The sequence below is a fragment of the Phycodurus eques genome, chromosome 18 (genome assembly GCF_024500275.1).
Source record: "Phycodurus eques isolate BA_2022a chromosome 18, UOR_Pequ_1.1, whole genome shotgun sequence".
Lineage (NCBI taxonomy): Eukaryota > Metazoa > Chordata > Actinopteri > Syngnathiformes > Syngnathidae > Phycodurus > Phycodurus eques.
The window spans coordinates 11,267,161-11,294,561 of NC_084542.1; the positions used below are offsets into that span (position 1 = coordinate 11,267,161).

The window sequence follows — 27,401 nt, forward strand, 5'->3', positions numbered from 1 at the left end:
TTTCTGGTGAGCTATCATTGAAGTGCAGTGTGTCTTGCACCATCAATTTGGCTGCGAATGACTGTAGCAGTTAGCTAAACCAGAGCCTCAAAATATTGATAATGAAAACATTAACAATCCCTCCAGTTACAAACTGAGCTGAAGTAAGGACTTGAGTTTGCCAAAATTATTAATTTATAATGGATGATTTATTTATTTATTTACACAATATATTCATAAAAACAGTAATGCAGTGGTACCTTGACTTTCGAGTCTTTCAAGTCGCTTGGTCGATTTTTTTGCTTTGTCTTGCAAGCATAAATTTGCCTTAGAAGTGAAGTGAAAAATAAAGGAGAGTTGACAGTTTCTGATGCACTTTCAGCTGTTCACTGAATGAGAACAGACCAGTCAAACAAAAATACAAAATGAAAGCACTCAGAGGGAGCATGGAGAAAAAGCTCGCCAACCCCGACTGAATCCCTATCGCCTGGCTTTTAATTAACTGCTGATTTTATTATGTATGCATATTTCATTTTACTATTTATCTTTAAATTGTTGTTGTTTCTGTTTTATTGTGGTTTGTACAGCACTGTAACTTCTTTTGAAAATTGCTATAGAAATAGTTATTCTGATATAATAAACACAAAATGATCATATGTTATCTGTGTATTTGTATTTATTTTGCTTTGCTTTACTCTGCTGTCATGAGTCAGGTCGGCATTGCAAATGAGAATCTTCTCATTTGCCTTACCAGGATTAATAAAAGTTTAATACATACATAACAGAAGTATTGAAGAGTTTTTCACGCATTAAAAAGTGAAATCGAATAATATGTAAACCAATTATTTTAAGGGCAATGTTTTAAAATGAGTTTGAAATTCTATGTAAGTGGTTGGGGATCGTAGTTTGTGGTGGAGTCACAGTTTAAAAATTTTAAAATAATATTAGCGGAAGTGCTCAGGACTAATACATCACGGATAGCGGGGTTTATTGTACGTAGAGGTACGTTCATGTACATAAAGACATTTTCAATTGGAGTTCAACATTTTAGTGTTCTTTTTCTGCAGCGCTCTTTTGCCTGTAGCACTCGCAGTGATTTAAAACGCGAACGTATATGATGGTCTACATTAGTTGATGTGTGTGTGTGTGTGTTAAGTTTGAGGAATCAGTCTTTGAAAAGCTGCTTAGGCTGCAATGACTAAAACAATGGCCTCTATAAGCCACTTCAGCAGGATTACAATGAATCACTTGGATAAATTGCACCGGGCTTCTCTTCATCCCACAGATTGGAAGTCTGCCATCTAGACAGGGTGAGTCTGTGACCTTTGAACTTTGTTTCTTAGCAACCACTCAGCATCCACTTGCGTCTGTCCTACTTCCAGGCGCTATGGGAGAGTAGGAATGCCGACCGGGCGTATGCTAGTTCCATTAAAACGTGCACATACATAGTTTTGCGAACATGAGCAGACACTCTTTTAGCTCAAATTGCAATTTGCCACCCGCAGGAGTGCAAGATGGCAAATTGCACTCCTCCACTTCATTAATTTGTGCGAGGGATGTGTGACTTTCAAGCACGTCGGCTTGATGACAGGAGAGACCGATTATTCATAGCAGGACTAGTTTTGATAATGAATATATACTAAGTGCAGTAAGAGCTTTGTGTGTGTTTGTAGACATGTTATATGTTGTGATTTGTTTGTCATTTGATTGTTGGTTAATGTGTTTGTTAGTTCGCAGGATGACAAAAAATACAATTTAAGCCTCTAGAGATGTTGGGGCATTTTGATACAGAAAAAAATACTTTGTGTTTTTTAATAGCGGAAGGGAAGTGTGGCAGTACCCACAATATCCAGTAGATAGAGATATGGTGAAAAAAGCTTGCTTTGTGTAGCTGTGTAATTCTTTTAAAGCCATATAAAGGACTGGAGTTGCCTGGCACGTCATTCTTTTTCAATTGTACAATACAGACTGACATGTTTAGCAATGGTGGTGGTCTGCGCTGTATTATGCTATAGTAGTGAGTATCGCATGTAATGCCGTATAAATGCCTGACCTATTTAAATGTTGGTCAGAGGTTACTTGATTCCATTCAATTGAACATGTGAATAAAGAGTTGTGTTTATTTTGAGGGCGTAGCGCATTACGGTAAGAACACATTGATATTTTATCGGCATTGAACGCATGAATAGAAAATGAGTACAGATTAAATACTAATATTGACATGTAAAATACATTTAGCTGTGCTATGGAAGGAAGACAGCCATTGAAATTGTACAATTAAACACTCTTGATCAGTCGGTGGATTGAATCAATTTATTATCCTGAAGAGTTTGGCCAATCATTTTGAATTTAAAGTTTGGATTATTGGTGTTGTGTTGTGTAGTTGTGTCTGAAAGCATCCATCTAGCCATTCAATGGAGACCATTGGAAGATGGGGGCAAAATGGCTGTCAATTCAGTACTAAAGCATGAAGTGAATTCAGGCCAAACAAGTTTGCTTCCTAAATAGGCTGCTGTGGGAATTGAAAAGAGAAAGTAAACAGGAAGATGTTGACCTAAAAAGAAGTTTGTGTAAATACTGTAATTGTATACATGCAGCAAAGTGATGGAAAGTGAACGCTGTTAGCGGGTAACCAAATCATTTTTTGGGGGGAAAAAACAGGTTGGCAGTAGTAACTTAATTTTACTACAATTGCATTGTGCATTTCAATGTGACGTTTCGCAAAGCCTCAAGGTCTGCTTCGTTTCTATTTTTTGGGGGGGAAATTTGGACATTTAATTGATAATTGTTGGGATAAAAATGTCTTGTTCTTTGTTGAGGAACAACATTCTTTCTGATGGTGTAGTGGTTCACTTGGCTGACTTCTTTGCAGGCAGCTTGTGTTCAGTTCCCACTCAGAGACTGCGTGAAATGTCAAGTCAGTGTGAATCTGACTTTATACGTGCCTTGTGATTGAGTGCACCCAGTTTAGAGACGAGTCTGCCTTTTGCCCAAAGTCAGCTGGGAAAGGTTCTACCTCCTCGCATCCCAGAACAGGATAAGCAGTACAGTGGAAACTTCATTTCTCTTCACGAACCATAGCAATTCTTTTCCCCATTAAAATGAATGGAAATAGAATTCCAGCGCCAGAACCAAGTTATATTTACTGTTCCTTGTTTTTTTTTTGTTTTTTTTTATGGGTTCAGATAAAAAGATAATAATATAGAAATAAATGAACCCTTTACTGCATCTTCGTTCATAAGAATAGTACAGAGCCGACCCAGAACTTCCCGCTGAGTCGACGGACCCCCACCGGTCCGTTCCCCCGACAGATGGCAGATTTCGGCAAACCAAATTTCGTAGCATCAGAAACATGAACACCATTCTCGTGTTTAGCTGTTACAACATTTGCTTCTTTATTTCAACAGTAATTCAAGTAAGCTTTCTAATAGCACTATCATTTGCATGCACATATTCTAGAACTGTAACATTACCAATCATAGTCATATTTAATTGAATATCTTCCTGACCTGGAAATCTGAGGACATTACTCATTTGACATGCTCACCTTTGCTGGTTTCCCAAATCGGTCAGGAGGGTTTCGGCATATTTCTGCCTTTCGTTGACCTCAACATTGGCCAGTTTCTTCACCTCGCTGCGAACAAAGTACAAAAACTCCTTGACGCCATTGTCCACTCTCCGGCGCAGCTCCTCCTGAGTGGGCCCCGGGCCTGCATGGGAGGAGGGGTGGGGGGTGGGGGGTGGACGGAAAAAACGAACTCAAAACAAACCATAACAAGATGACATTTCTAATAAGTGACATAAAAATGACTTCAAAGTATTGACAAGGGAATGGAGATGAAGTAAATTGGAAGAAGATGCCACAGGGTTTTTTTTTTAAGGAATATTTGTGCAATACATTACATGAGCATAAGAAGGCTAACGACACGAAGGAGGTTTCAGAAAAGAACCATTTGAGTTTTCATTTTGTGTCCCTAGGTGCTGCTTTGACCTCATTAAGAAGCCCTTGATCGCTGTGTTTTGTGCCTCATAGGTCTGTCTCTCCCTGATTCTCTTCATGTGTTTTTCCTCAAACTTACTTCTAACAACAGGAGGAAAGTCGATAACCCACCCCAGCCAAACAATGTGGATAAACTCACATGGATAACACAGCTGCCTGCTCTGGTTTCTGTGCAGAGAAACACACAAAAAAAGGAGGGCAAAGGGAAAGACAGCCTAGAGCCGGATGAGACCGAAAATCTCTCTCCTTTTTTTTTATTTATTTTTTTTATTTTTATTTTTTTAACTTGCTATCTGGCATTCTCTTTTCTCTCTTTGCCTGCCTCGGTGAAAAAAAGCTAGAGGGTATTTTTAGCGTCATCTTCCCCTGCGGCAAGATGGAAAGGCTGACCCTGCGCTGCCCTTCACGCTCACATGTCCCTCTTTATTTTCTCTATGTCTGTCTCCTCTCTTTCCTTTCACTCGCATTGTGCCACTGGGGCATTCACAGCGCTTCCGTTTTATTCACACCTTCTCCACTTACCTGACAGCTCTCATGCACTTTCTGACCGCCGCTTATCTGCGCTGGTTCAATATTTGACTACACACACACGCATTCTAAAAATACAGTATAGATTCACTACACACAGAGTGAAATAATTCCTGTTTTTTATTTCTGGCATTTTGATGATTATAGCTTACCGCTAAAGAACCTCCAAAGTCAAATGTTCAGTAACAACAAATGGAGATCAACCAATATTTTCGAGAAATATAAACCTCAAAAGCCAAACAAAACCTCGAGGTTAAACCATCAGTTTACATGGAGCCTTGTATTCCGATAAGAATTGGGTTAGAAGCCCAAACCGAATGAAGATACTCTACATAAACACCTCAACCGGAAGAAAGAGGCCGAATGCAAATGGAATTTCCTTCGGTTTCACAAGGGTGGAATATTCCTTTTGCCAAACTGATCAGAAGTAAATTTTCGTCATGTAAAGCGTGAATCGGAATGGTGCGAGGCTGCGCTCTGTATGCGCATGCTCTGTCCTGATGTAAATGTGCGGTGATGTCATCGTGTTACGCACGTAAATAGGGCAGAGCTCGTAAGCGACGGAGATCTTGTTTTTAACTAATTGTAACTTGTTTTTAACCAAGCTGTGGCTTTCAAAAAAGTGTAAAAACAATCCCCGCTCCTGTGCTAAACAGACAACTGACCTCCATCTTGATAACTGACGTGACGTTTACGTCAATGAGCGCATGTCACACGGCTGTTCCGGTTAAATGTTGTGCACATGTACTGTATGCAGTACAACAGATCAGAACAGTGTAAACAGTTGACCAGAGATCTTCAATCAGAATGATTTCCATCGGAATGACAAAAAAGTAAACCCGGCTTAAGACATGCTATAAAATACTTACTGTTATTCATGCATTTTCAAGTGTAGTTTTTTATTTAAGAAAAAAAAAAATTAGTGAAGCAAAATATTATTTTTGATCAAGATGTCTAATTATTGGTATTTAACTTTTGTATCATTAGCCAGAAAAAAAGGTTTCAGTGGTTGAATGTTATGGTTGACTTCTCAGAATATTCCAGTGAGCCAGCTCACCTTCTGGTATAAAAAGGCGAGTTCAGCTTGAAATTTGAATTCCTGTTCAAGATGGCAAAATACATAAAAAAATAATAATAATAATTTAAAATAAATAACAAAAACATCTCACGGGTGTCGTTAACACTGAATAGTTTTAGTTTAATCTAGTTTTATTTTATTTTATTTTATTATACAGTGAGCTTGGAGCAAATTAATTCACTTCACGTAAAGTGCTATTAAAATACTGTAAATTGTTTAGAAATCAGAATGTCTTGGATGTCAAGCAGATTGTGTTTGACTTGGAGGTTCCACAGTGATCTCAAGACTCAGCCTTTCATATTTCCAAGTGCTACCTTTGCTCCCTTACCATCTCCTGTCAGTTTCTGGAAGGTGTGGATCTTCTGTTTGGCTCGGGTTAGCTGGTCCTCCAGTGAGCGCAGTCTCCCAGCAGCCAGGGAGCCAACCTCTGCCTGACCCTCTGGTATCCTGGTGGAGAACAAAGGACAGGGAGACATGCTGTATAAGACCGTGTGTCAGCAATGATGTCAGCGCCATACAGTATTTCTGCCACAGGAACAATGAAACGGTGTGTCTTTACACCCGGAATGACAAACAATAAAGATAAGACAGACATGTTATAATTAAAATTAACCACACAGTGTAGCACTAAATGCAATGATTACTTTCATTGTCACCAGAGCTGGAGGTTATTTTTCATCTGTTCAATTTGTGCAGTTATCAGCAGCCGCTCAAATTGTAAAGGTTAATGCGTCTCACGGTATTAGTATTATTTTTTTATTTCTCACCGTTCTACCAAAGAAATCCAACAATAACATTACCACAGAGGTTTTGTTTTCATGTCACTGCTTCGTCAGCCACGTAGGTTTTGCATTCCTCACAATTTGTTTGTGAGTGAGAAGGATTACGCAATACAAACTGAGAAGCAAACCGAACACAACATTATCATATTTCCACAGAACTCAAAGGGCAGGGGATTGAAGGCATGAGACTATATATAGTTAAGTATAGAGAGGGTCTAACTAGGTTCACCTGCAAAAGTTATGGTGTATTTTAGGTTCAGACATAAATTTCACTCAAAACTGAACATGCCTAAAATTGTTGGAGTTTATATACTGTAATGAGGCATTTTCTGACACTTTCATTAATTTGTCAGTGGACAACACATAACTTACCTTAATAACAACAACTTGGAGTTCATAATGTGGTTGAAAGTTTTGAATGTACTCCAATTATTTTATTTATTTATTTTTTTGGCTAATGCCTCCATAACATTTGCTCACGCATGATGATGGTTGCAAGTTTTGAAGCAACAATTTGTAGTTCAACCCAAAATTTTGCAGAGAATTTTAATCCCAGCAAAACCTTTCTAGATAATTTTGACTGAAGTCCAAATGTGCATTTATACAAATAACTTCACAAGCATTCTTTGTACCTTTTTTGTCTTTGATTGCAGAGAAAAGGAGTGATGATAACCATTAAACTGACAAAAGCATGTGCCTGTTTACCCAGTACAGTTTTAGTGTTATGTTAATTTATGACTTATGAGGCATATATCACTATGTAACTACTTTTCACATTGCACAAACAGATCAGAGTCAACATGGTAGGATACAAGTTTCAAATTAAAACAAGGCAGCACGCTCCTGGCAATGACATCACCACATTTATGTGCTGTGATAAAACTAGCAGAATCCGGTCAGGGGATTTGGTTACTTGATCATCAAACAAGTTACTGGACTTTGTATTGTGTCAGATACCGCATTGCAAAATATTAATACATCTGACAACAAAAGGAGAAGACTTTGTTTTATGTATTCAAAGGGCAAATATCAAAACAAAATAAATAATGACCAAAACATCGAGTCAATAAAGGCGGGCGCACAAAATGCTTTTCTTCTGAAAAGCTCCATGGGGGGGTTGAAACTGTGAGGGATAGAGAAAAAAACAAAAAAAACAATGCTGCCTGAAAGACTGTTCCAACCCTTCTGGGATGATACAAACAAAGCAGTTTACTGTTAAAATGTAAAATGAGGTGAGAGAGAGCTGACTGACATGGTCATGAATTCTACTTTGAACCACACCATGGCAAGACCATGATAATAATACAGCAATGTATGCCATTAGAAATTCGTCACCATTACAAGTAAAAAGAAACTTGCATGGATTAGACACACAAAACGGTCTACAGAGGTTTACAGTTCAAATTTAAAAATGAGTGGATGGCGAGCTGACTGACATGGTCACAAAGTGTAATTTGAACCACAAAGGCGGTAACCTTGATCACAATACATCCAACACGTTCTGCCGCTGTGTATTGCTTTTGAAAAGTGTTGCCTACACAGTTGAAAATATTTTTCTTTGAAAAGTGGAAACAAAAACTGCAGGGACTAACGCAAGAGCCCAAATATTAAATCCTCGCTGACTTCTTTTCAATGCTTGGATGGGGATGACGATGAAGAAACGCTTATCCAGTTCAATGGAATATCATGAAAGGGGAGCTCCCATTCATAAACATGCCTGAGAAAAAAGGTGCAGTGAATTGAGGAGGGTTGGAAGCAGCAGTGATACCGGAGACTTCGTTGGCCAGTAGATGATTGACAAACACTAATGTCACACGCATAACAAGAGGTGATGGATAAATTGCCTCATTACCTTTTAATGTGGTGAGTGGTCACTGTTCTGGAAATGCCAAATTCTTTATCGCTGACCATTCAATTCTGCCTGTGAAAACTTTTGTTAACTAGGGATGGGTATTTAAATACATGACCTGAACTTGGAATGGGGAGAAAAAAATAACAATTATTGGATTTTTATTTTTGGGAACGTCTCTTTCCGGATGCTCTGACGTCTTGTTTCCATGAAGTGTTTCACGGAATAATGCTGCCTGGAGCCGTTTGCAGAGAGGGAAGTAGCTGTTGTGTTATATTGTATTCTTTAACCAGAAAACTAGTTTGACTGAATCAACAACTTGTTGCATGAGTAGTGCACTCCATTTCGTCTCAATCAAGACGCAATTAATCAGCGATCAATTCTATACAATACTTAATTAGTTGATTGTTTGATTCTTATGCACATCCTTAATGTGCACCTGTAAAAAATAGGGAAATCCTTCTATCATGAATTTGGTTTAGTAGGAAACTGATAGAGTTGGCAATGTTTGTAAAACACACGACTGGTTATCAGGGGCGGTGAGAGGTGGAGAAAAGTGATGAGGATTCAATTTTAGCAAGTAGTGGGGGCCCAAGTGATTCTCCCCCCACCCCCCCGGTGGCCCAAATCCCAGGTGGCACAGCCAGTGGTGGCTGTTACCGCACTGAGAAGGAACTTGATAACGCCTCTCCAATGATTTGTAATTTTACTAAAACACGCTCTTCCCATACCGTAACTAATGTTCTCAACACATCCGTCACATATGCTGCATAGTAATATTGAAATTCATCAAACTTTGAAAAAAAGGAAAAGCAGTTCATGTGCATTCTCAATTTACTGTCCCGCAAATGACTGCGTTTTCAGTCATTTTTGCAGCTTCTGGTTTTACTAGATTGTTCTATTCTATTGTAAATGTACCCCTCTTGGACTGTGACCGTTTCTTAACTGCCACAATGGAAATCCCAACCCCTCGTATTCCACACCGTATGCCTCATTAGTGTTGTCCAAGACTGTATTTTTTTCCTGATTTGTGTGGCACAAAAAAGGTTAACTCTCAATAGACAAAATAGATTTTGAATTTGTGAGTCGTGACTCTGAAGTTACCACAGCAAAACAAGTTCTATAGCTTAATGATATAGCTCTGAGAACAACAAATACGCCACAGAAGGACAAAAGAGTCCTTTAGTACTCTTAAAATAGACAGAAAAAAATAACTGCCTGACATCCCTCTACATGATACTATTAGAAAAATGTAATGTGTCAAAATACACTGGGGCATTGGTGAAGCGCTGCAAAGGCCATGTTAATGAGTCATCAAGGCATGCAAACTCAATTTGCTCCCTGAGTGACGAACATCAATCGCTGGCAGGCATAAAGACGAGACTTTAAAGTTGCAACTGTGCTTCTTGCTGCACAACCTTCCAAGCCGTGAAAGTAACTTTGAGAAAAGGGAGGACATATAACCCAGGGTAAAGAAAAAAAAAAAAGAAGGTCTATGGATATCTATGTCACTTCGCTCTGAGCCCAAGTGAGTGGCATAAATTCCTTGCACTATGACCAGGATGTTCTGAATTTCCTAAGAACTACTATTTTACAGGGTCTTCTCAAACAACATAACATGACCTCTCAAGGATCACACCCTTACTACATTACGTTACACAACTTGACATAGAGTTGGCTTACATTCAGTGTGACATAACTTCCCATGGGTTTTAAAAAACGGCTAAAACTGTAACAAAGCAACACGATACGCTCTTGACCAAGTTGTAAGTAGGCCACAGCAACACACGGCAATGAGAACAGACAAGGTGCAGGGGTTGACAAGCACAATGCAAATAGATTGCAAGTATCCTATAACACACGCAGCAGTTTAACCAACAAACAGACACAGGAAGGAGAAAACACCCTGCACAAATGATCCCAGATGGCATCTCGAAAGGACCTGGAAACATCTGCTATGGCACACTGGTACCTGTCTCACGTGGTGGTCAGAGCCAGACACAGGACTTGGAATACTGGGGGCAAATGACTCGTTTAAATCTTTCATTCGTCCATACATCACCGAGAGAGAGATGGCGAATGGTGGTACCGACGAGGCAACCGAGCTACAGTATGTGAACTCATGCACGACTAATAGCCAGTTTAAATCTATGGTCAAATTAAATGGGTCCCCCTCTGGACAGCTATGCACGTGCGCCGACATGAAGATAGTTGGTGACAGCCCACATGCGTTCAAAAGAAATAATGGGGTCCTTGGTTTACGACTGTCACAGCATTTGAGTTTCCAAACAGCGAGGAATGAACTTAAAATGCAAGTTAGCAATCCTTCAGTGAATGACAGCTGCCATACCACGATTTATAATGTAGCTATAAAAATAGATCACATACTTTACCACCACTCCACCCTAATAAACACCTTATCTAGATTAGGCGCCTGCGACTCTTTGCGATTGAGTACATTGTCTATACGTCCCTGGCCACGATATGAGAAACAACGGTAGCTAAAACATGATACCTATGTGTTGTACATAATATCCAAATATCATAGCTTTAGATTAGGAACAGCCCAAGTGCCCTGTGCATCCGGCTTTTATTGTAATTAAAAGAAAGCCCCCTGATAAGATAAGTGGTTTGCGTATTGAGTTTGTTTCCCGTTTGCTGGCCTTCCCCTGCCCAATTGAATTAAAACAGCATGTTTTATCGTTTTGTGTTTTCCATGTGAATGAAACCGTTTAGCGTCATCCAACTATGAAACTACAGTGATGGAGGTACATGGGGTGGGGGGTTGAGAAGGTATTAGGGGGCATGAATCCAGTCCACCTTTACATTAAGTGTGAACACCCACCCAAATCACTTGACTCCAATAAGTCAAGATAATGAACCACAGGAATGCACCAATGGGTGAGGTAAGTAAACACTATAAAAGGGCAGAAAGCTCTGGCTTTTTCCTATGAAAACCAGCAAATTATCTAATTGGTTTCAAATGCTTGGCAAGTAAAATTATTGTTACGTGCCAGTGCTTCTAGCAAACACGCACTTGATAATTTATGACAATTGAGTAGACGGATATGTTGACTATCCAGATTGTGTCAATTCCGTTATCTTGGTACAATGTGTCAAATCAGTTATCCTGTTACGTCTTTTTCCTTTGTTGTATCCAAAATGTGACCACAAACCTAACGGCTATAATCCCAAGTAAACTGATTCTGAATGGTGCATTCTTGTTTTGCATGCAACAATGCTTTATTACAGCCAGATCTGATCAGAGGCCTTCTTGACAGAGCACACAGCCCTCACAATGGACCCCAGTGTGTGTGTGTGTTGACCTTTGTTCAACAGGGCTGAGCAACACTGAGGCAAGTTCACGTTTTGTGGCAGCAGAATTTTTTTTGTCTAGTGGGGCAGATGTTATTTTAGACATGCTCATGTGTTCGTTACCGTTTAACAGAGATCCAAATAACGATTATAATGCGGGAAAAGTGCATGTCCTTTGTTTTAATGCCTCCTCCATCTACATATCCCTAACACTCGACAATAGTTATAAAATAGTGTATATTAAACTAAGGAGATGGGATATATTGCATGCTTCAACAGTTTAAATAAATCACACAGTTTAGTAACATTGATTAATAAGACATCAGTGCATTACGACCACAGGAGCTTAGTCTACGAACTAGGACTCTTCAGTCGACAATTGTTTGTTTCCATCATGAGAACCAAAGGTCTAACTATAGTTCAGAGATAATTACTCAATCCCCTGATACGTCCCTGATCACGGTCTAGTGCTTTCAAAACGTTCAGAAACTTTTGGGCGCACTCTGCCATGCTGAACATAACTGATTTGATGACAACTCGATGCATTTTATTGTACCTGCCACGTTTAAAAAACAAAAAAACATAGCTGTTTACATAATCACTATTGTTTGGATTTGAGCTATGCTCAGCCTACAACAAATTGGTGGAAGAAAGATATTCACAGAGAACTATAGTCAGAAACCCAAAAACTATATATGGCATGTTGGGTTAACTCTTGATAAATCCCACAGTGAAACCTCAGAAAACACCATTTTACATCAACTGACTGGTGGTGAGACCATTGTGGCTGGATAGCAAATTGACAAAACCACAAGGGCACATTGATAGAGAGCTTAATTGATAGGTTAAGAATTTGCACCATTAAAAAGACAATTTGACTGAAGCAACCATCATCCATCCATTGTCTTCCGAGGTCGGGTCGCGGGGCCAGCAGCCTCAGCAGGGAAGCCCAGACTTCCTCTAGCTCTTCCGAGGGGATCCCGAGGCGTTCCCAGGCAAGCTGAGAGACGTAGTCTCCGCATCACAGACGCTGCACTGATCTCCTGTTCCATTCTTCCCTCACTCGTGAACAAGACCTCAAGATACTTGTACTCCTCCACTTGGGGCATGATCTCATCCCCGACCTGGTGAGGGCACGCAACCCTTATCCGACTGAGGACCATGGTCTCAGATTTGGAGGTGCTGATTTTCATCCCAGCCGCCTCACACTCGGCTGCAAACCGCTCCAGTGAGAGTTGGAGACCACGGCTTGATGAAGCCAATAGAAACACATCATCTGCAAAAAGCAGAGATGCAATTCTGAGGCCACCAAACCGGACCCCCTCTACGCCTCGGCTGCGCCTAGAAATTCTGTCCATAAAAGTTATGAACAGAATCGGTTACAAAGGGCAGCCTTGGCGGAGTCCAACCCTCACCGTAAACAAGTCCGACTTACTGCTGGCAATGCGGACCAAACTCTGACTCCGGTCGTACAGGGACCGAACAGCCCGTAGCAGGTGGTTTGGTACCCCATACTCTCGAAGCACCCCCTACAGGACTCCACGAGGGACATGGTCGAACGCCTTCTTCAAGTCCACAAAACACATGTAGACTGGTTGGGCAAACTCCCACGCACCCTCGAGGACCCTGCCGAGGGTGAAGAGCCGGTCCACTGTTCCATGGCCAGGACGAAAACCACACTGTTCCTCCTGAATCTGAGATTCAACTTCCCGACGGACCCTCCTCTCCAGCAACCACCTCCTGGTGACCCGTGTCTGGGTTAGGGAAACCTAGCTCTATATATTTTGTTCTTCATAGGGGTTTTTTGAGCCGTGCTTTGTCTGGTCCCTCACCTAGGACCTGTTTGCCATGGGTGACCCTACCAGAGGCGTGAAGCCCCAGACAACTTAGCTCCTAGGATCTTTGGGACACACAAACCCCTCCACCACGATAAGGTGACGGCTCAAGGAGAGGCATAAAAAAAACTAATTTTCTCAACGTACATGGCATGCTGGACGATGGTTAAGACTTTCTTTTGGATAAGGGAGGTTTTTTACACCGGGATGGCATACCAACTGAAATACAAATTGTATAAGAGGCAACTACACAACAAGTCCCAAAAGCCAAACAGAAGAATTGATTGGGTGACTGAAAAGCAGGGTTTTCTAAAATAAAAAGAAGGATGACATTTATTTGAGAATTAAAGTTGTTGTACCCATCCATCCATTTCTGTTGCGGGTCGAAGCAGGGTCTGCAGACGATCACAAATGACACAGGTCACCATGGACATCTGTCAGTCTCTGGACAATTGTGAATGGGGAGCTAAATGGGAAATTGATCTCATGGCAGTTGAAATAAACATCAGTGTTGAGACCCGTAATTTTAATTGTCATAAACATGTTTCTTTGGTCATCGACTACATTTTAATCCAGCAATTTAAAGTAGTGATTTTGCATAACATAACTTTAAGGGAATTTGTAAGAGAATGGATAGCATCAAAATAATTGCTATGGCAAAATTGTATTACCTATCGCACAGCTACCGTGTGTTAGCAGTCGTGCACTCAAATTTTGTCAAAACATGATGTTTTAATGCAGACAGAAACTGATCGTTGACGGACATACTCTCGGGCCGCTCCACTAAAACAAATAATTATTTTTTTGTTGTTTGTTTGGGTCTATCTGTGAGGCCCAGTACTAAATGGCCTGTGACCCTGCTGCAGCCCGATGGTTGGCCCCTGTTTGACAACACGCAGACACACCCAAATACCACAGCGCTCCTCAACAGAGTCACAGAGCTCAGAATCAGTTCAAGTACTTTACATGGGTTCTTCAGTTTATAACATTTCCGACTGGACATTTCAAGGTCACAAACAGTGAAAAATTAACTAGTTCGTGCAGCAGCGGCACAAGAGGACATGCTCAGATATCGCTACACTGTTTTTCATTTGATTGTTGTTTTTTTATGGCCTAAAAGTGTTATGCTAACTATTGTGTTAGCATAGCTTAGTGACAGACTAAGGCGCATTCTGTGTTCCGTACTAATTCGGGTTACATCACCGCCGTAGGAGCAGAGCTTCATCATAAACTGAGGACATAGTGTATACATTTTGTGGAAATTTGTTTTGTATTGCGTAATATTCAATAAAAACATAATCAGCCGCTAATGTATGTTTTACATGTTACAATAACTGGTGTTAAAAATGTCCAAACACTGCACTGTTCATCCACTGATTTATTTTATTTGTACATCTTGACCATATAGTGTTAATCTGTATTACCAGTGTGGCTCAAAATGAGCCTGCAGGGGGAGCCCGGGAGCCAAAATCCCCATTTCGCAGTTTAGTAGTACTTTAAAAGAGTCAGGACAACATGGAAGGTGTTATGATCTTTTGGCCAGATCGTCCATCACTTGTCCTCACAGCATCCATCTGTTAGCCCCCTCTGCATCTCCTTTGCCTGCCCTCCGTACCTCCACCGGCATACCCAGGGATCAGTCAGGAGCTCATCGCTCAACCCAGCTGTCACTGTCACCCTTCGCTCTTGCCAATGTCTCGCCACCAGGCCGGGCAAGTGTCACTGCGTACACTTGAGCCGTGGCTCAGTGTCTGAGGTGAGTGACAACTGCAAAGAGGTCGTAGCCAGATGGATTGAAAAGCTCGACCCCCTGCTCACCTCTCATTAACGCTACTGGCTCACTGGGAGGTTGGCGCTGTGGCCTCACACTCACTAATGGCCTGAATAACCATAGGCCAGCGAGGCGATAGTTACTTGAAGCGCTGGAGGATTAATTCAATGGTCCTTTCCTTTATTTAAATGATGGAGAGCCTTATATAACACAAAATCATACATCAGAGGCACAATAATTAATTGACCAATGTAAACAGAGTCTTCAGGCTTTTTGTGATGCTGCACAAATTAATAATGTGTGATGCGTAAATCAATATACCACACAAACCAATCAGCTCAAGTAAACACAACCCCTTCAAGTATCTTGTGTAATAGCTGTGCATAATCCTCTATTATGCATGACATGAAATAAGTTCAAACCTAAGTTGAACCGTAACTCATTCTCAACACAGCAGGTTGCTCGTCTCAATAACTCCACACAAAAGTGCGAGCCCCCTACATTAATCTAAGTTTTATGGATCGGAATTTCAATGTTAGAACTGAGCATGGCATGAAACCATCCAGAAAGGTTTTAAATAGCTTAAGTCAGTGGGATGCTTTTCAAGAGTGTCTCAGTTTGTTGACACAGACCCATTCATGTTTCCAGTCCAAACCCGGAGGAGATTGCAGGCAGTGAATTGGGTCAGACGTGGGCTGAGCTAGTCAATCAGACAGCTAGTGAGTTGTTATTAAGTCAGTGGGTCTGTGACAAAGGTCTGCGGGAGGCAGTCTGGCTGGGCGCCATGCCTCCGTCAGTGGTTTGGTGGTGAAGCGATGCTGATGAGGAGGGAGGGCTGGTGCGAGGCAGTGAACGCAGAAGGGTGGGGGTGGGGGGTAGTGGACAGGGATGATGGGCAGCGCAATAAAGCTCGCTCTGCGTCTATTAGGAGAGTAATTTAAGGAAAATAGACGTTCCTGGATGTGGTGCTGGAGGAGTCCTGGACAGACTTTCTATTATTTGTTGTCCACACTCAAACAGAAACCTTTTACAGCGATGTGGCAGTGTTTAGAATTAACCAGTCACATTCAAACTCAGGTTAAATGAGAGTCAGCACACAGCTGCCACTACACCAGTGCCTTTTATTAACGTCAAATAAATTTCAGACATTCTAAGTAGGCTTTTCCTGACTTTTTTGTTTTGCATCAAAGCAGAGGCCCTAGGTTTTGCGCTAACACTGACTGCAATATCAAACTGTTGGTCTAAGGCACGCGGCACGGTGGACGACTGGTTAGAGCGTCAGCCTCACAGTTCTGAGGACCCCGGTTCAATCCCCGGCCCCGCCTGTGTGGAGTTTGCATGTTCTCCCCGTGCTCCGGCACGCCCGTGACCCTAGTGAGGAGAAGCGGCTCAGAAAATGGATGGATGGATGGTCTAAGGCACCAGGTCGAGATAAAAAAAAAAGAAAAAAAAAAAGAAAAAGAAAGACCCAAAAAAAAAGACCCAAAGTATGATGCTGGTACCACCATGCTTCACTGTAGGTACAGGGTTCTCTTGTTGATGAGTGGTGTTGTGTTTTCACCAAATAATATACAGTATTTCATTTTGAAATTATGGCCAACATGTTTAGCCTTGGTTTCAGGGAGTTTGTTCAGTGGTTGTCTCCCAATTCGAAGGTTGTAGGTTCGATTGTTAGCCTCTGTGACCATGCCGAAGTTTGTGTTTGAACAAGATACGGGACTGCCAGCTGCCCCTGATGCTGCGTCATCAGAAGGTGACTGAGGAGAGAGCGTTTAAGAGCTTTGAGTGCTTTGAAGGTGGAAAACCCTGTTTAACCTTTATCATTTCATCGGACCATCACACATTTTCCCACTTGTTTTGGAGATAACAAGAGTATGGATGTTGCAATATTATAGTTCACAGACTTCACTAGAATAAAATGTGTCTCTCCACATGTAGACATGGAAATACAGGAGAACCTCTTTCTCCTCTGATACGTTTGGTACTATTTTGAAGAGAAAAACTGACTGTTCTAACTCCAAGCCAAGTGGAGGAGAGCTGAGCCAGGATGAGCGGATACTGTGCTGAGGAAATACAGCATTTGCGGCTAAGAGTATAACACAAACCGACTCACGAGGCTTAAGGTGGCTGTCTGTGATTTAGGATTTTGTTTTTTCATAATGCTATAGAACCTTCAAGGGACTGTGGAGCCCCAGTTAAATATTGTGTTTTAGTTGGAGATAGACACCTAAAACCTAATAATAAGCAACAATCATACAACGTGGCAGAGACCCATCTGGACCCTGGCTGCTTCAAAGCCGCTCTTGTTTTAGGTTTTCTAATGCCGTGTATTCACCCTTTGTTGCTGGGCCAATTTTGAATAATTACAAAAAGCAATAGATTCAATCAGGGACCAGCTGTCTGCGGCAATGCATGTGTGGTGATGAGGTCCCCACATCAAAGTAAATCTGAATATCACAGAGAAGCAGCAATGGCAACATCTGAAGCTCGAGCTCCCTGTGAACGCGGCACACATCAGGATACACCAATGCACTCCCTGCTCATGCATGAACACTCATAGAAGCATTACCCCCCAATACGGACCTATTGTTAATGTGCTAAAAAGAAACATTGTCAGCATGTAGGAGTAGGAGAAAAACCATCTGTCTCTCCATTACGCAGATCCTGAATGTGAGAAAGATGCTGCGTGGTTAATGGGCTTAAACAACAACGCTGTTGTCTGCCAAAATATAATAAAGCTACAATAAAATCTGCTGAGGAGTGTGACCATCCATCTCTGTTTGCACCACCACTGATTGGCATTTGATGAAACTTTGCTGCAACATTTGTTTGGTACACTGCTTGCCTCGCAAAATATACTGATGCAATCAGAGGTGGATCAAATAAATAAAGAAAAATCATCATCACATCGTTGCAAATGAGTATTTGTAAAATGACTAATTAGACCACCAGGGGACTAGAGTGTCTTTTTTAATTTAATTACTGGACTTAAGGAAATGAATAAAAATCTTATTTTCAGAAATGAAAGCAAGTTGGTAGTCGTTGGTAAGCAAGGAAATAGTGATTAAATTGCCGTGTTTGGTGCGTAGATTGCTCATCAGCTTAACTGAAAATGATGGACCTGATGAACTGCAAATTCCAATACCACAGCTGTGACGTTTTCAGCAATCTGTGGTTGGTTATTGACTGAATTCTCATTAGCTTGTCATTTCAGTCAACTAATAATTAACAACACACTAATATGCAAGGTTATTCAAAACTTCTCACTGAGTTTGAATTCTGAAAAGCAATGCTTTCCCTTGTTCATGTAAAACTGGCGTTGATCTTTTTATTTCCATTATTACAGTACTTAAACTAATTAGGGTCAATTTGAGAGGTGGCACTAATACCAATGACTTTCACAGCATTCGGACCTATAGTGAACGATACACTCTAGACTGCTCTGCAGTCAATCAGATGGGGCATTGTGAAATACAGACATCAACACTCAAAACAAAATGTAGTCTTCAATGAAGCAAACATTTTTGGAGTGTCGGAATCTGGAGGACCAAGAGACAACCTGCACAAGCGCGTGGAGAAAGTCCACACCCCTGGCTTGTACCAACGAATTTCTTCCTCTGATGTGATGTGAATACTGCGCCACCGAACTTGCATACAATTTTACTTAAACTGGTGTGTGATCAGGAAGCACCAGTAAATACATCCACTTGTCAAATCCATTTCATGTTTCCTTACCTGAGCGATTCAGCCATATGCCGCAGGTCTTCATTCTGCTGCTTGAGCCGCTCCAACTTAGCCAGGATCTTTGAGAGCTCTCGGCTGGAACGTTCCGGGTGTTCGCTGTCCCTCACCAAATGGCCACCGATGTAGAAGAGTAGCGTGCCCCAGGCTAATAGCACCAGGGTGATCCAACGCCATGAACCCGCCCAGGGCCGCATGGTGTGACCACGCCCGCCTGAAATTGCCTCCTGATGTGCTTGTACCCCAAACGACCCACCGGGCTGCCTGACGGTCCACTAGTGTCCTCCTGTCACCACATGTGATGCAGTGCCAACATTAGCACTGGCATCTCTTCATGGATGGTAGATGAAATGAAGTATTTCTGGGATCGTAGCGTCTATAAAAAGGTTTGGGGTGTTCTCCAGCTGTTAGCCAGCTTTCCCTCCTTTCGCTACAGCATGGTGAGCATGCTCGGATGTCTCCCTGATGGCGGCCTGACCGGCGTCCTCGCCGCCCAGCTCAGTAGTGGCCAACCTTTCCCCAACTCTCTCACAGACTTCTTCAAGTCCCTTTGGGATCTTTTATTGAAGTTGTGCCCTGCAGAAACACACAAAGACAAGAGTGTTGAGTCAGATAGTTGAATATGTTCAGTTTTTGCAAATACTTTATGAGCCTTTTGGTCAAACCAAGACCAACGAAGAGATAAAAGGTACACATTCTGTGAAAGCCATGGAGAAAAAAAAATAGCATAGTCACTCACAGCCAAGAGGCCAGTGACCGGTCACTGATGGCCAAAACCCTCAGCAGACATCACCCGAAACTGTAATTTGCATTTATGTGGTAATGTGCGGCCCATGAATTGAGCAGCTTTGATGTCAAGGCAGGACTGCATCATTTTAATGTTCAGATCTTGCCTGCTTGTACTATACACAAGAAAACAGGATTCTCAAGTTGTTTATTTCTTCTGTTCTACAACCACAACCCGCTTCTGACATTCACACACTTATATTTATTGTTGGATGTTTTTGGGGTGTAAGCTAAAATCAAACCAACATCTTGCAGATGTTTGGCACCCAATGTCATCCTTGCAGCCATGACAGAATGTAATACTGTCAAGGTGATACAGCGAGCTCAATGGAACAGAGGGACTAGAAGAAAAATCCCTCGATTATCATTTCCCTTCATCCCCGAGCAGCAGGGGCGAGACAGAGATGGACGCATGCCGGGTTTATGAAGCAACCTTCCCTGTCATTTCCCCTGACAAAGCCTTGCCAAGGCGACCGGGTGCCGTGGCGTGATGAGATAAAGACTGGCAGATATGTGTGCACAGAGCTCCAGTGCGGGTACTATCATCCCACAGTGGGTAACACAGCGATCTGGAATAATACAGAGCATCTTTGACTTTCAGCGAGAGGCGGTGGTGGGCGATGGCGTTGATTGACAACATCGCAGTGTCTCTTGTGTGTCTGTCTGCGAGAGTTCAACAGGGAGGAAAGTACTCCTGACGGGATTCGCCTGGCAGCAGGGAAGTAGGCTGACAGTAGCCGGTCTCGTTTGCCACAGCAACAGAATTGTTATGTTGAACATATATGGTTGTCCACAATGTGTCTGGCTGGTATTTTTGTAGCCATTGTGGTTAACCTAGCCAATTCTATGTACCTCTTTGTGGCAAAATTGTTTGTGTGAGGTTTCTCAGCTATGTAGGTCATGGTATTTGAGGAAGACTTGAATCAAGAGTAACAGGACTTGTTTTTGGAACACCTCTCATCCAAGAGACATTTTTAGTTTTGTTAACAGTTTGGGAAAAAGAGCTTGCTATGCCTTGTGGGACTGTCAGGTCCTCATGGCACCGGGTTATTGGGAGTTTGCAAGTGTCCCGTCAACATATCGCTTTCATACCTCTCAGTTCACAAAAATCAAAACAGTTGTTCATGCTGCTGCTGCTGTGACTGACCTTGGCCAACACAAGTACCGCTGCTCTTATAGCATGCAGGCCTTGGATGTGCTGAGCTGTGTTTTATTATGGAAAATAAGAGCTGCGAGAGGGCCACACTCCAGAAGCTAATACTTGACTGGGACTTAACAAAAAGGCAGGCTTTTCACTGTGTTTGAAAGCCATAATGAGGTTTATGTTCAGAACACTAAAACCGCTAAATATAAAACCACTGGATGAGGCACACCACAGCTGCCAAGAATATTAAGATAACACTTATAGCTAGAGCTATTCTACTTGAAAGTTAACTCACTGATATGTTTCTGTTATGTGAATAAAACTTCAAAGGAATGTGCACTTGGACATTAACTAGTTATTGCCATCAGCAAGAATAAGAGATTGAAAATAAAACCCCCTTTAATAGCCTTCCAGGAAAGCAGGCCTTTCGTTTTTTACTTTCAGATAGGTTATTGTGTTCATGATGACAGAATTAACAATAGCGATATCTTCTAATTATCGTGTAGGCTGTTATGTGGAATCTTTCTGCAGCACATTAGCTCTAAATGGTTCCGTTCTGCACCATCACTCATTAGCTGAGGATAACACACATCCCATTCTCAGTGTTACTCTTAAATTAAACCAACCCAATCTAGCCTTGGACTTTAAACACCAAGCCCCTCAATGTCGTTCACCCTGCTGTGGACATTATTAGGACCATGTCACCTGGCATGGTATATAGATTGTGCCACTAACCACACCCATTCAGTGCCACACCAACATGCAAGGGCCTTGGGGGGTGGATAGCGATATGCGAGTGAGGGCGGGGGTGTCATCAAAGATGACCTGTATTCAGTCCTGCAAGTGAATCTTTGATGTGAGTCAGCTTGCAACATAGGTCATCAATCACCAAGGCTTGGCTCTGTAGGCAATACGCGACGAGATGAGGTCCACCACTGAATTATGCATGGGACTCAGCTGAGGACGGCTTCCATTACACTAACTTGACCGCTCTGGCTCAGCCATGGGAGCTTTTTCTCCAGCATGACTATATGTTTCACTCATCATTTATGGCAATGCAATGTAATATATTCAGACATGTTCCTTGGGGTGGGTGGGGGCATATACAATGTATGTAGGGATGCACCAATACCACTTTTTTTCCAGACAGACTACTTGTACATTTGACTACTCTCCAATACGCAGTACCGATACTTGATAATGACATGTCCTGCAATTGTGATGAAAATGTTTTTTTGCATTTTAATCAAATATTGTTCAAAAACACAAAAGACAACCTTTTTTCATGAACATGGCACAAGTTTCACCCAAACACTTTAGAGTAACAACTTGTCATAACTGACATTTTAACATCTAACTGTGCATATTTTTCTAAGTCTTGACACACATTTCACTTAATTTTAGCTTGTTTTACAAGCATTTCAGTTCTGTAGTGTCTCAGTCTGAACAATTTATGTTAAGCCTGAACTGAGCTGTGTGTATCCGAGCAGTGCAGAGGGGTCAATGGGTCTCGAAAAACCTGGTGTTGCCAGATGGGCCACGCCTGCAACTCGCAAAGTTGCAGCCTCCATCACTGCCCGAGCAGAGTTTATCATCAATTTCAAATCAAAGACCTGATAGATGTACAATTCAAGTGCAGTCACACATGACCTCAGAATTGTTTTCTTTATTTTATTTTTTCTTTATTTTTTTATTATAGTGTCTAAACACCTGTAAGAACCTGTGAGCTGATGTCTTAATACAGCCTGTATTATTTTTAGTGGTCCCAGCACAAGCAATTAAAGCCTATAGCCTGTCTATGGAACTTATTAGTGAATGAACACCATATCACATGCATGTTAGTCCACTGGTGTATGGAGTTGCAGAGCCCAGGAGTCCAGCCAAGAGATATGTGTATAGTCACCACCCACCCTATTACAATGGTTGCCAGGTCCCCAACTGGCAACCATTGTCCCTGAATCGTGATCATTCATTAACCGTTATGACCCACATCCCGCCACCCCCACCCATACCAACCACCTTTTCATGGATGTGTGAATTTATGTCAGAAAATCTTTTCATACTCCAGCATATCTTGTGAGACTTTATCTTAATCATGTAAATATACATATTTGCCATGCCATCACACAAGGTTTACACTGATGGGAAACTGGGAAAAGAAATTATAAGGGTCATACTATTCACTTCTTTGTACTATTGTATAAACATTTTTGTTTAATATATTGCCTGACCTAAGGTAAAACAGTTTTATGATGGTGACCGTGGAAAGTGATTAATGACCAGTATTAACTAACAGATTGTGTTCCAGGTCTTAGAATTTCCACTGTAATAGCAAATTACAGAAACAATGTGTGCTGCATATTAGAGTAAGTATTTTATAGCTGTAATACAAAAATAGCCAAAATGTTAATGATTGAGCTAAAACCTAATTAATTCTCATCTCAATAAAATGTTGGCTGTCAAGCGACATCGTCAGCAATGTCTGATTCTCAACATTAACCAACAATGACAGTGAAGGTGGCAGCTATCAGATGAGCCATTGTACGACCTCACATAGTTTGCTGAGCAATATGGTGTCTAAAAGCGTTCCAATTTAGCAGCAGCTGTTGCCCGCACACTTTGCCCACAAATAAACTCAAAGCAGCTTTACTGGCTATTTTCTTGGCCTGGCTAGCGGTTCCCAACAACATATTTTCAGTCTTTTCCTTGGGGACGGATGTGAAAGTATTAGATTTACTGTAACTCAAAAAAATTGAAAAAAAGAATGTGAATTGGTGTCTGGCACTAAAGGATTAATCAAAATATGATTGAAATGTGACAAAGTGCGATATCCAAATCGCTGGAACTGCAGTTTTATGATTAAGGTCAAACGTGTCAGATTAAAACATAAATAAAACTCTGGGGCACTACAGATTCGGCACTGCCTGCAAATCATCAGCCAGATGCTGTGTGTTTGGTACCGACCTCAGCAAAAAGGGCACATTTTATTTTCCGACGAACATTGAATCTACTTTTCCATTGTGGGAAAAAAAGGAAAAAAAAGAAAAATATAAAAGCACTTAGAGAGTGTAGAACTCCATTAAGGCTAAAAGCTTTATCACTTGCAAAACCATTGTGAGCTACCTCCTGGAATCTAAAGTGGGGTGTATAAACCAACAATCACCCCGAATTTTAGCATTACCCGCCTCTTACGAACAAACTCAGCTAAGGCCCAGTGGTCAATCATAACTGTTAAACAGTTTGGCAGAGCCAGGAACTCCATGATTGTGACGTGAAATGTAATGGCCAATTAGGAAGCGACCTCAAGTTTGTGCTGTTGCCGCACACAAACAGAGGGGCAACTGCCTGTGTTGAGTCTTTATAATGTGTCTCCTGAGTAATTCATCACAGTGAAAATAAGGAGAAGCGATTGCAACCACAATGTATTTACCAGAAAAGATCACACTCAGGCTATGTACGGAATGATTTACTCATTCACTATTCCCTAATTCCAATGTAGGGCTTTTTATATAGTGGACTACATAGTTCACTTCTCAGTGAAATGAAAAATAGTTTTCAAACACTACCAAGATGTGTGGTTTATGACAGAATTACAAAGTACTGGCTCAACGTCAGCCGGTTTACCTTTCGTAAAAAATATATACATAGATCATTTTACACTTGAGACTATGTGAGTAACGGAATGCACATGTCATGGAAACAATGAGTCGCAGCCCTGGAACAATGAGTCCCTGCTACTTATCATCACGGAATACAGATCCAGTAATCCTCCGCTACATCATGGTTCTTGCTTCGCGGCCCCGCTATATTGCAGTTGTTACTTAATTTTTGTATACTGTTTGTAAAATATTTTTGTGTTATGTCCGGATCAGACTACAAGACAAATTTGGCCTTTCACGATTGCACTATGTCAAACTACCGCCATCAAATCTTGCCTTATTTCAGGCAGACAGTGGCAACACTACACGACATGTATTCCGATACCACCGTATCCTGTCTTTTACGATCACTGGGCTTTATCTTGTCAAATCAAACACTGTTGGAGAGGCGGAACCAGAGAACATGACACCGGTCAACGCGACCGGATACACTCATTACCATGGCGACGACAACAACAATGTGATGCGCCAATGTATTGTCTTGGGGGGAAAAAGAACAAAATGAAGAAAAACGTGTGGCGGTCATCACCGGTGATCGGGAGAGGACGTTCATTCATGATTACTTGAGGTATGTTCATGTGCTTTTAATACGATATGGGTTGCAAGCAGGCAACAAAACGGTATGTAGCCTAGCAAGCTAGTGCTAGCACTAACGGTTGTACGTAAACATGCTGGCGTTTTGTCAACCTTCGGTAAACATGGTTTGCGCGCGTGAATAAATGTCGACAACGGCGTGCAAATATGTTGACAACCACGAGAGGGGAAACACCCGGTCACAATACGCAATCCTATTGGTCGACGTCAACGTGCGCTGTCAGAGAGTTGTCGTTTAAATGTCACACTACACGGAAGAAATCCCAAAAAATCAAAAATGCTAGACTTTTCATTTTGGCGTCGTAGGGCTATCGTAGGGCGTGGATTATGTCACACTACAAGAAATTTTGTCGGTCCCGACAAAATATGTCGGGGCTGATCTAGGAAATCGGCTGTGATAACTAATAGGACTAATACCGGGACTAAAATCCTGTTGTCTGATCTAGGCATAATCCTTCGATCTTGCTCTCTCTCAATATTTGTGTTGAGCCCTGCCACGATAGGAAGTTTTTCAGAATTATATATTTTGATAGTAGTTACCGTTTGGTAGTTTTTTTTATGACACTGATATAATGATATTAGAGCATAATAAAGAATTGTACACATCTTACAAACTGGTAATCAAACATACTGTATGAGCACAACAGTGCAATGTTCTCTTATTTCCTAAATAAAAGTAGGGTTACATTTCACAATAAGCGCAAGTAAATAAAAAAGTGTTCTAAAAAAAAAAGCCTGTAGGCTTCTATTTACCGATCGATTGTGAGGATTGTGGCTGCTCCGCTCCTTGCATGCGAAAGCCGGTGAGCCTGTCCGGCCAATTTGCAACGAGCGGCGCCGTCTGCCCCCCCTCGAGGAAAATATAAGATAATTATACAATTACAAAACATATTGACGTTTTTACAGCAAACATACACTTTTATCTACCATGCTCGCTCGCATGTCACGTGAGCCTGTTTTATTTTTTATTTAAATTTTTTACACAGACACTCACACATATATAGAGTGAGTCTTGTCAAAATAAATAAATAAAGTCCCCCACTTGTGTGCATCTAGACTGGCTAGTACCAAGACAGGACTCGTACGTTTAGTGGATAATGATTCGGTGAAGCACCGTAGCAACAAACACACACACACACACACACACGCACACACACGCACACACGGGTAAGCAATATTGTGCGTCTGTGGACGCAGATTCACCATTCTTGATGCGTCCCTACTCATTTTTGTGTGTCTCAGTCGCGGCACGCACATCAAACGAGATCCCTTAATATATAACAAATACATTAAAATGACATTATATTGTTTGTGTGTCCATCCATCCATTTTCCCTACCTCTTATCCTCGCTAGTTTTGCGGGTGAGCTGGAGCCTATCCCAGCTGACTTTGGGGAAGAGCTTTTGGGGAAAACCACGGACTGGAGACACATACAGAGATAAACAACCATTCACACTTATGGACAATTTACAGTTTTAAATGAACACAACATGCATGTTTTGGGAATATGGGAGGAAGTCGGAGTACCCAGAAAGAAAAACACACATACACGGGAAGAACATGCTAACTCCACACAGAAGCTAAGATTCAAACCTCAGAACTGCTAACCACTAGTTCACCATGGATCCCTATAAAAGCAAATATATATAAAAACAATTCTAAAACTTATTATGGAACTCAGTGAAGTGTTTCCATTAGAATCCCCGACCTCTGTTCTGGGCTACACTGTGATTGGCCAGTCTGAGATTAATGGGTGTGGCTTTACAGGAATGTTAATTCTGAATTTCTCTTATAAATATATGTCACATTTAAGGCAATACTCAAGTCATTTAAATTCAGGAGCTTCATATTTCTTCACTGCAATAGCACATCAATATAACATTTCAAAGTTCAAGAAGGGGGACAAAAAGGGACATGTGGTATGAATCACTAGAAGGTGAATATGAATTGCAAAAATCCTCAACACAAAGAGAATGCATGCAACTATAACCAGCATACAGCCATACCTGAAGACTTGATGATTGCAAAATAGAAGGATGATAGGCTGCAGGTTAAGTGTCCTGAGGTAAATATACATAAGTGTCTAGAAATGGAAACTGCATGAATGCTGAGACGCGCTGTCAAATTGCCTTGAGAACTATACCGCTTGCTCATAGATTACAGCATACCGTAGCGAATCCCAGAAACCATGCAAATATGCCTCCTGGGGTTTGTGAGTACTATGGCAAAAAGAAATTCAGATGCCTGGTAAGTGCTTTATCAAGATGAAAGACTGACAAAAGCCTGAACAAAAATGAAAAGTAAAATATGCATGGCCATTCCCTTCTGACTTCAGACAAA

The 27,401-nt window shown here is 41.4% G+C and overlaps 1 protein-coding gene across 4 annotated transcripts in view; it reads right to left on the reverse strand.

Annotated features, from left to right (window-relative positions):
- fut8b (fucosyltransferase 8b (alpha (1,6) fucosyltransferase)) overlaps positions 1-27,401 on the reverse strand; it is a 114,033-nt gene that overhangs the window by 36,345 nt on the left and 50,287 nt on the right. For all 4 annotated transcript variants that reach the window (XM_061704895.1, XM_061704896.1, XM_061704897.1 and 1 more), the window contains exons 2-4: positions 18,873-19,454; positions 5,914-6,032; positions 3,527-3,689 (exon numbers count right to left, since the gene is read on the reverse strand). In XM_061704895.1, the coding sequence (XP_061560879.1) occupies positions 3,527-3,689; positions 5,914-6,032; positions 18,873-19,075 (485 nt within the window). In that variant the 5' untranslated portion in view covers positions 19,076-19,454. The remainder of the gene's footprint in view (positions 1-3,526; positions 3,690-5,913; positions 6,033-18,872; positions 19,455-27,401) is intronic.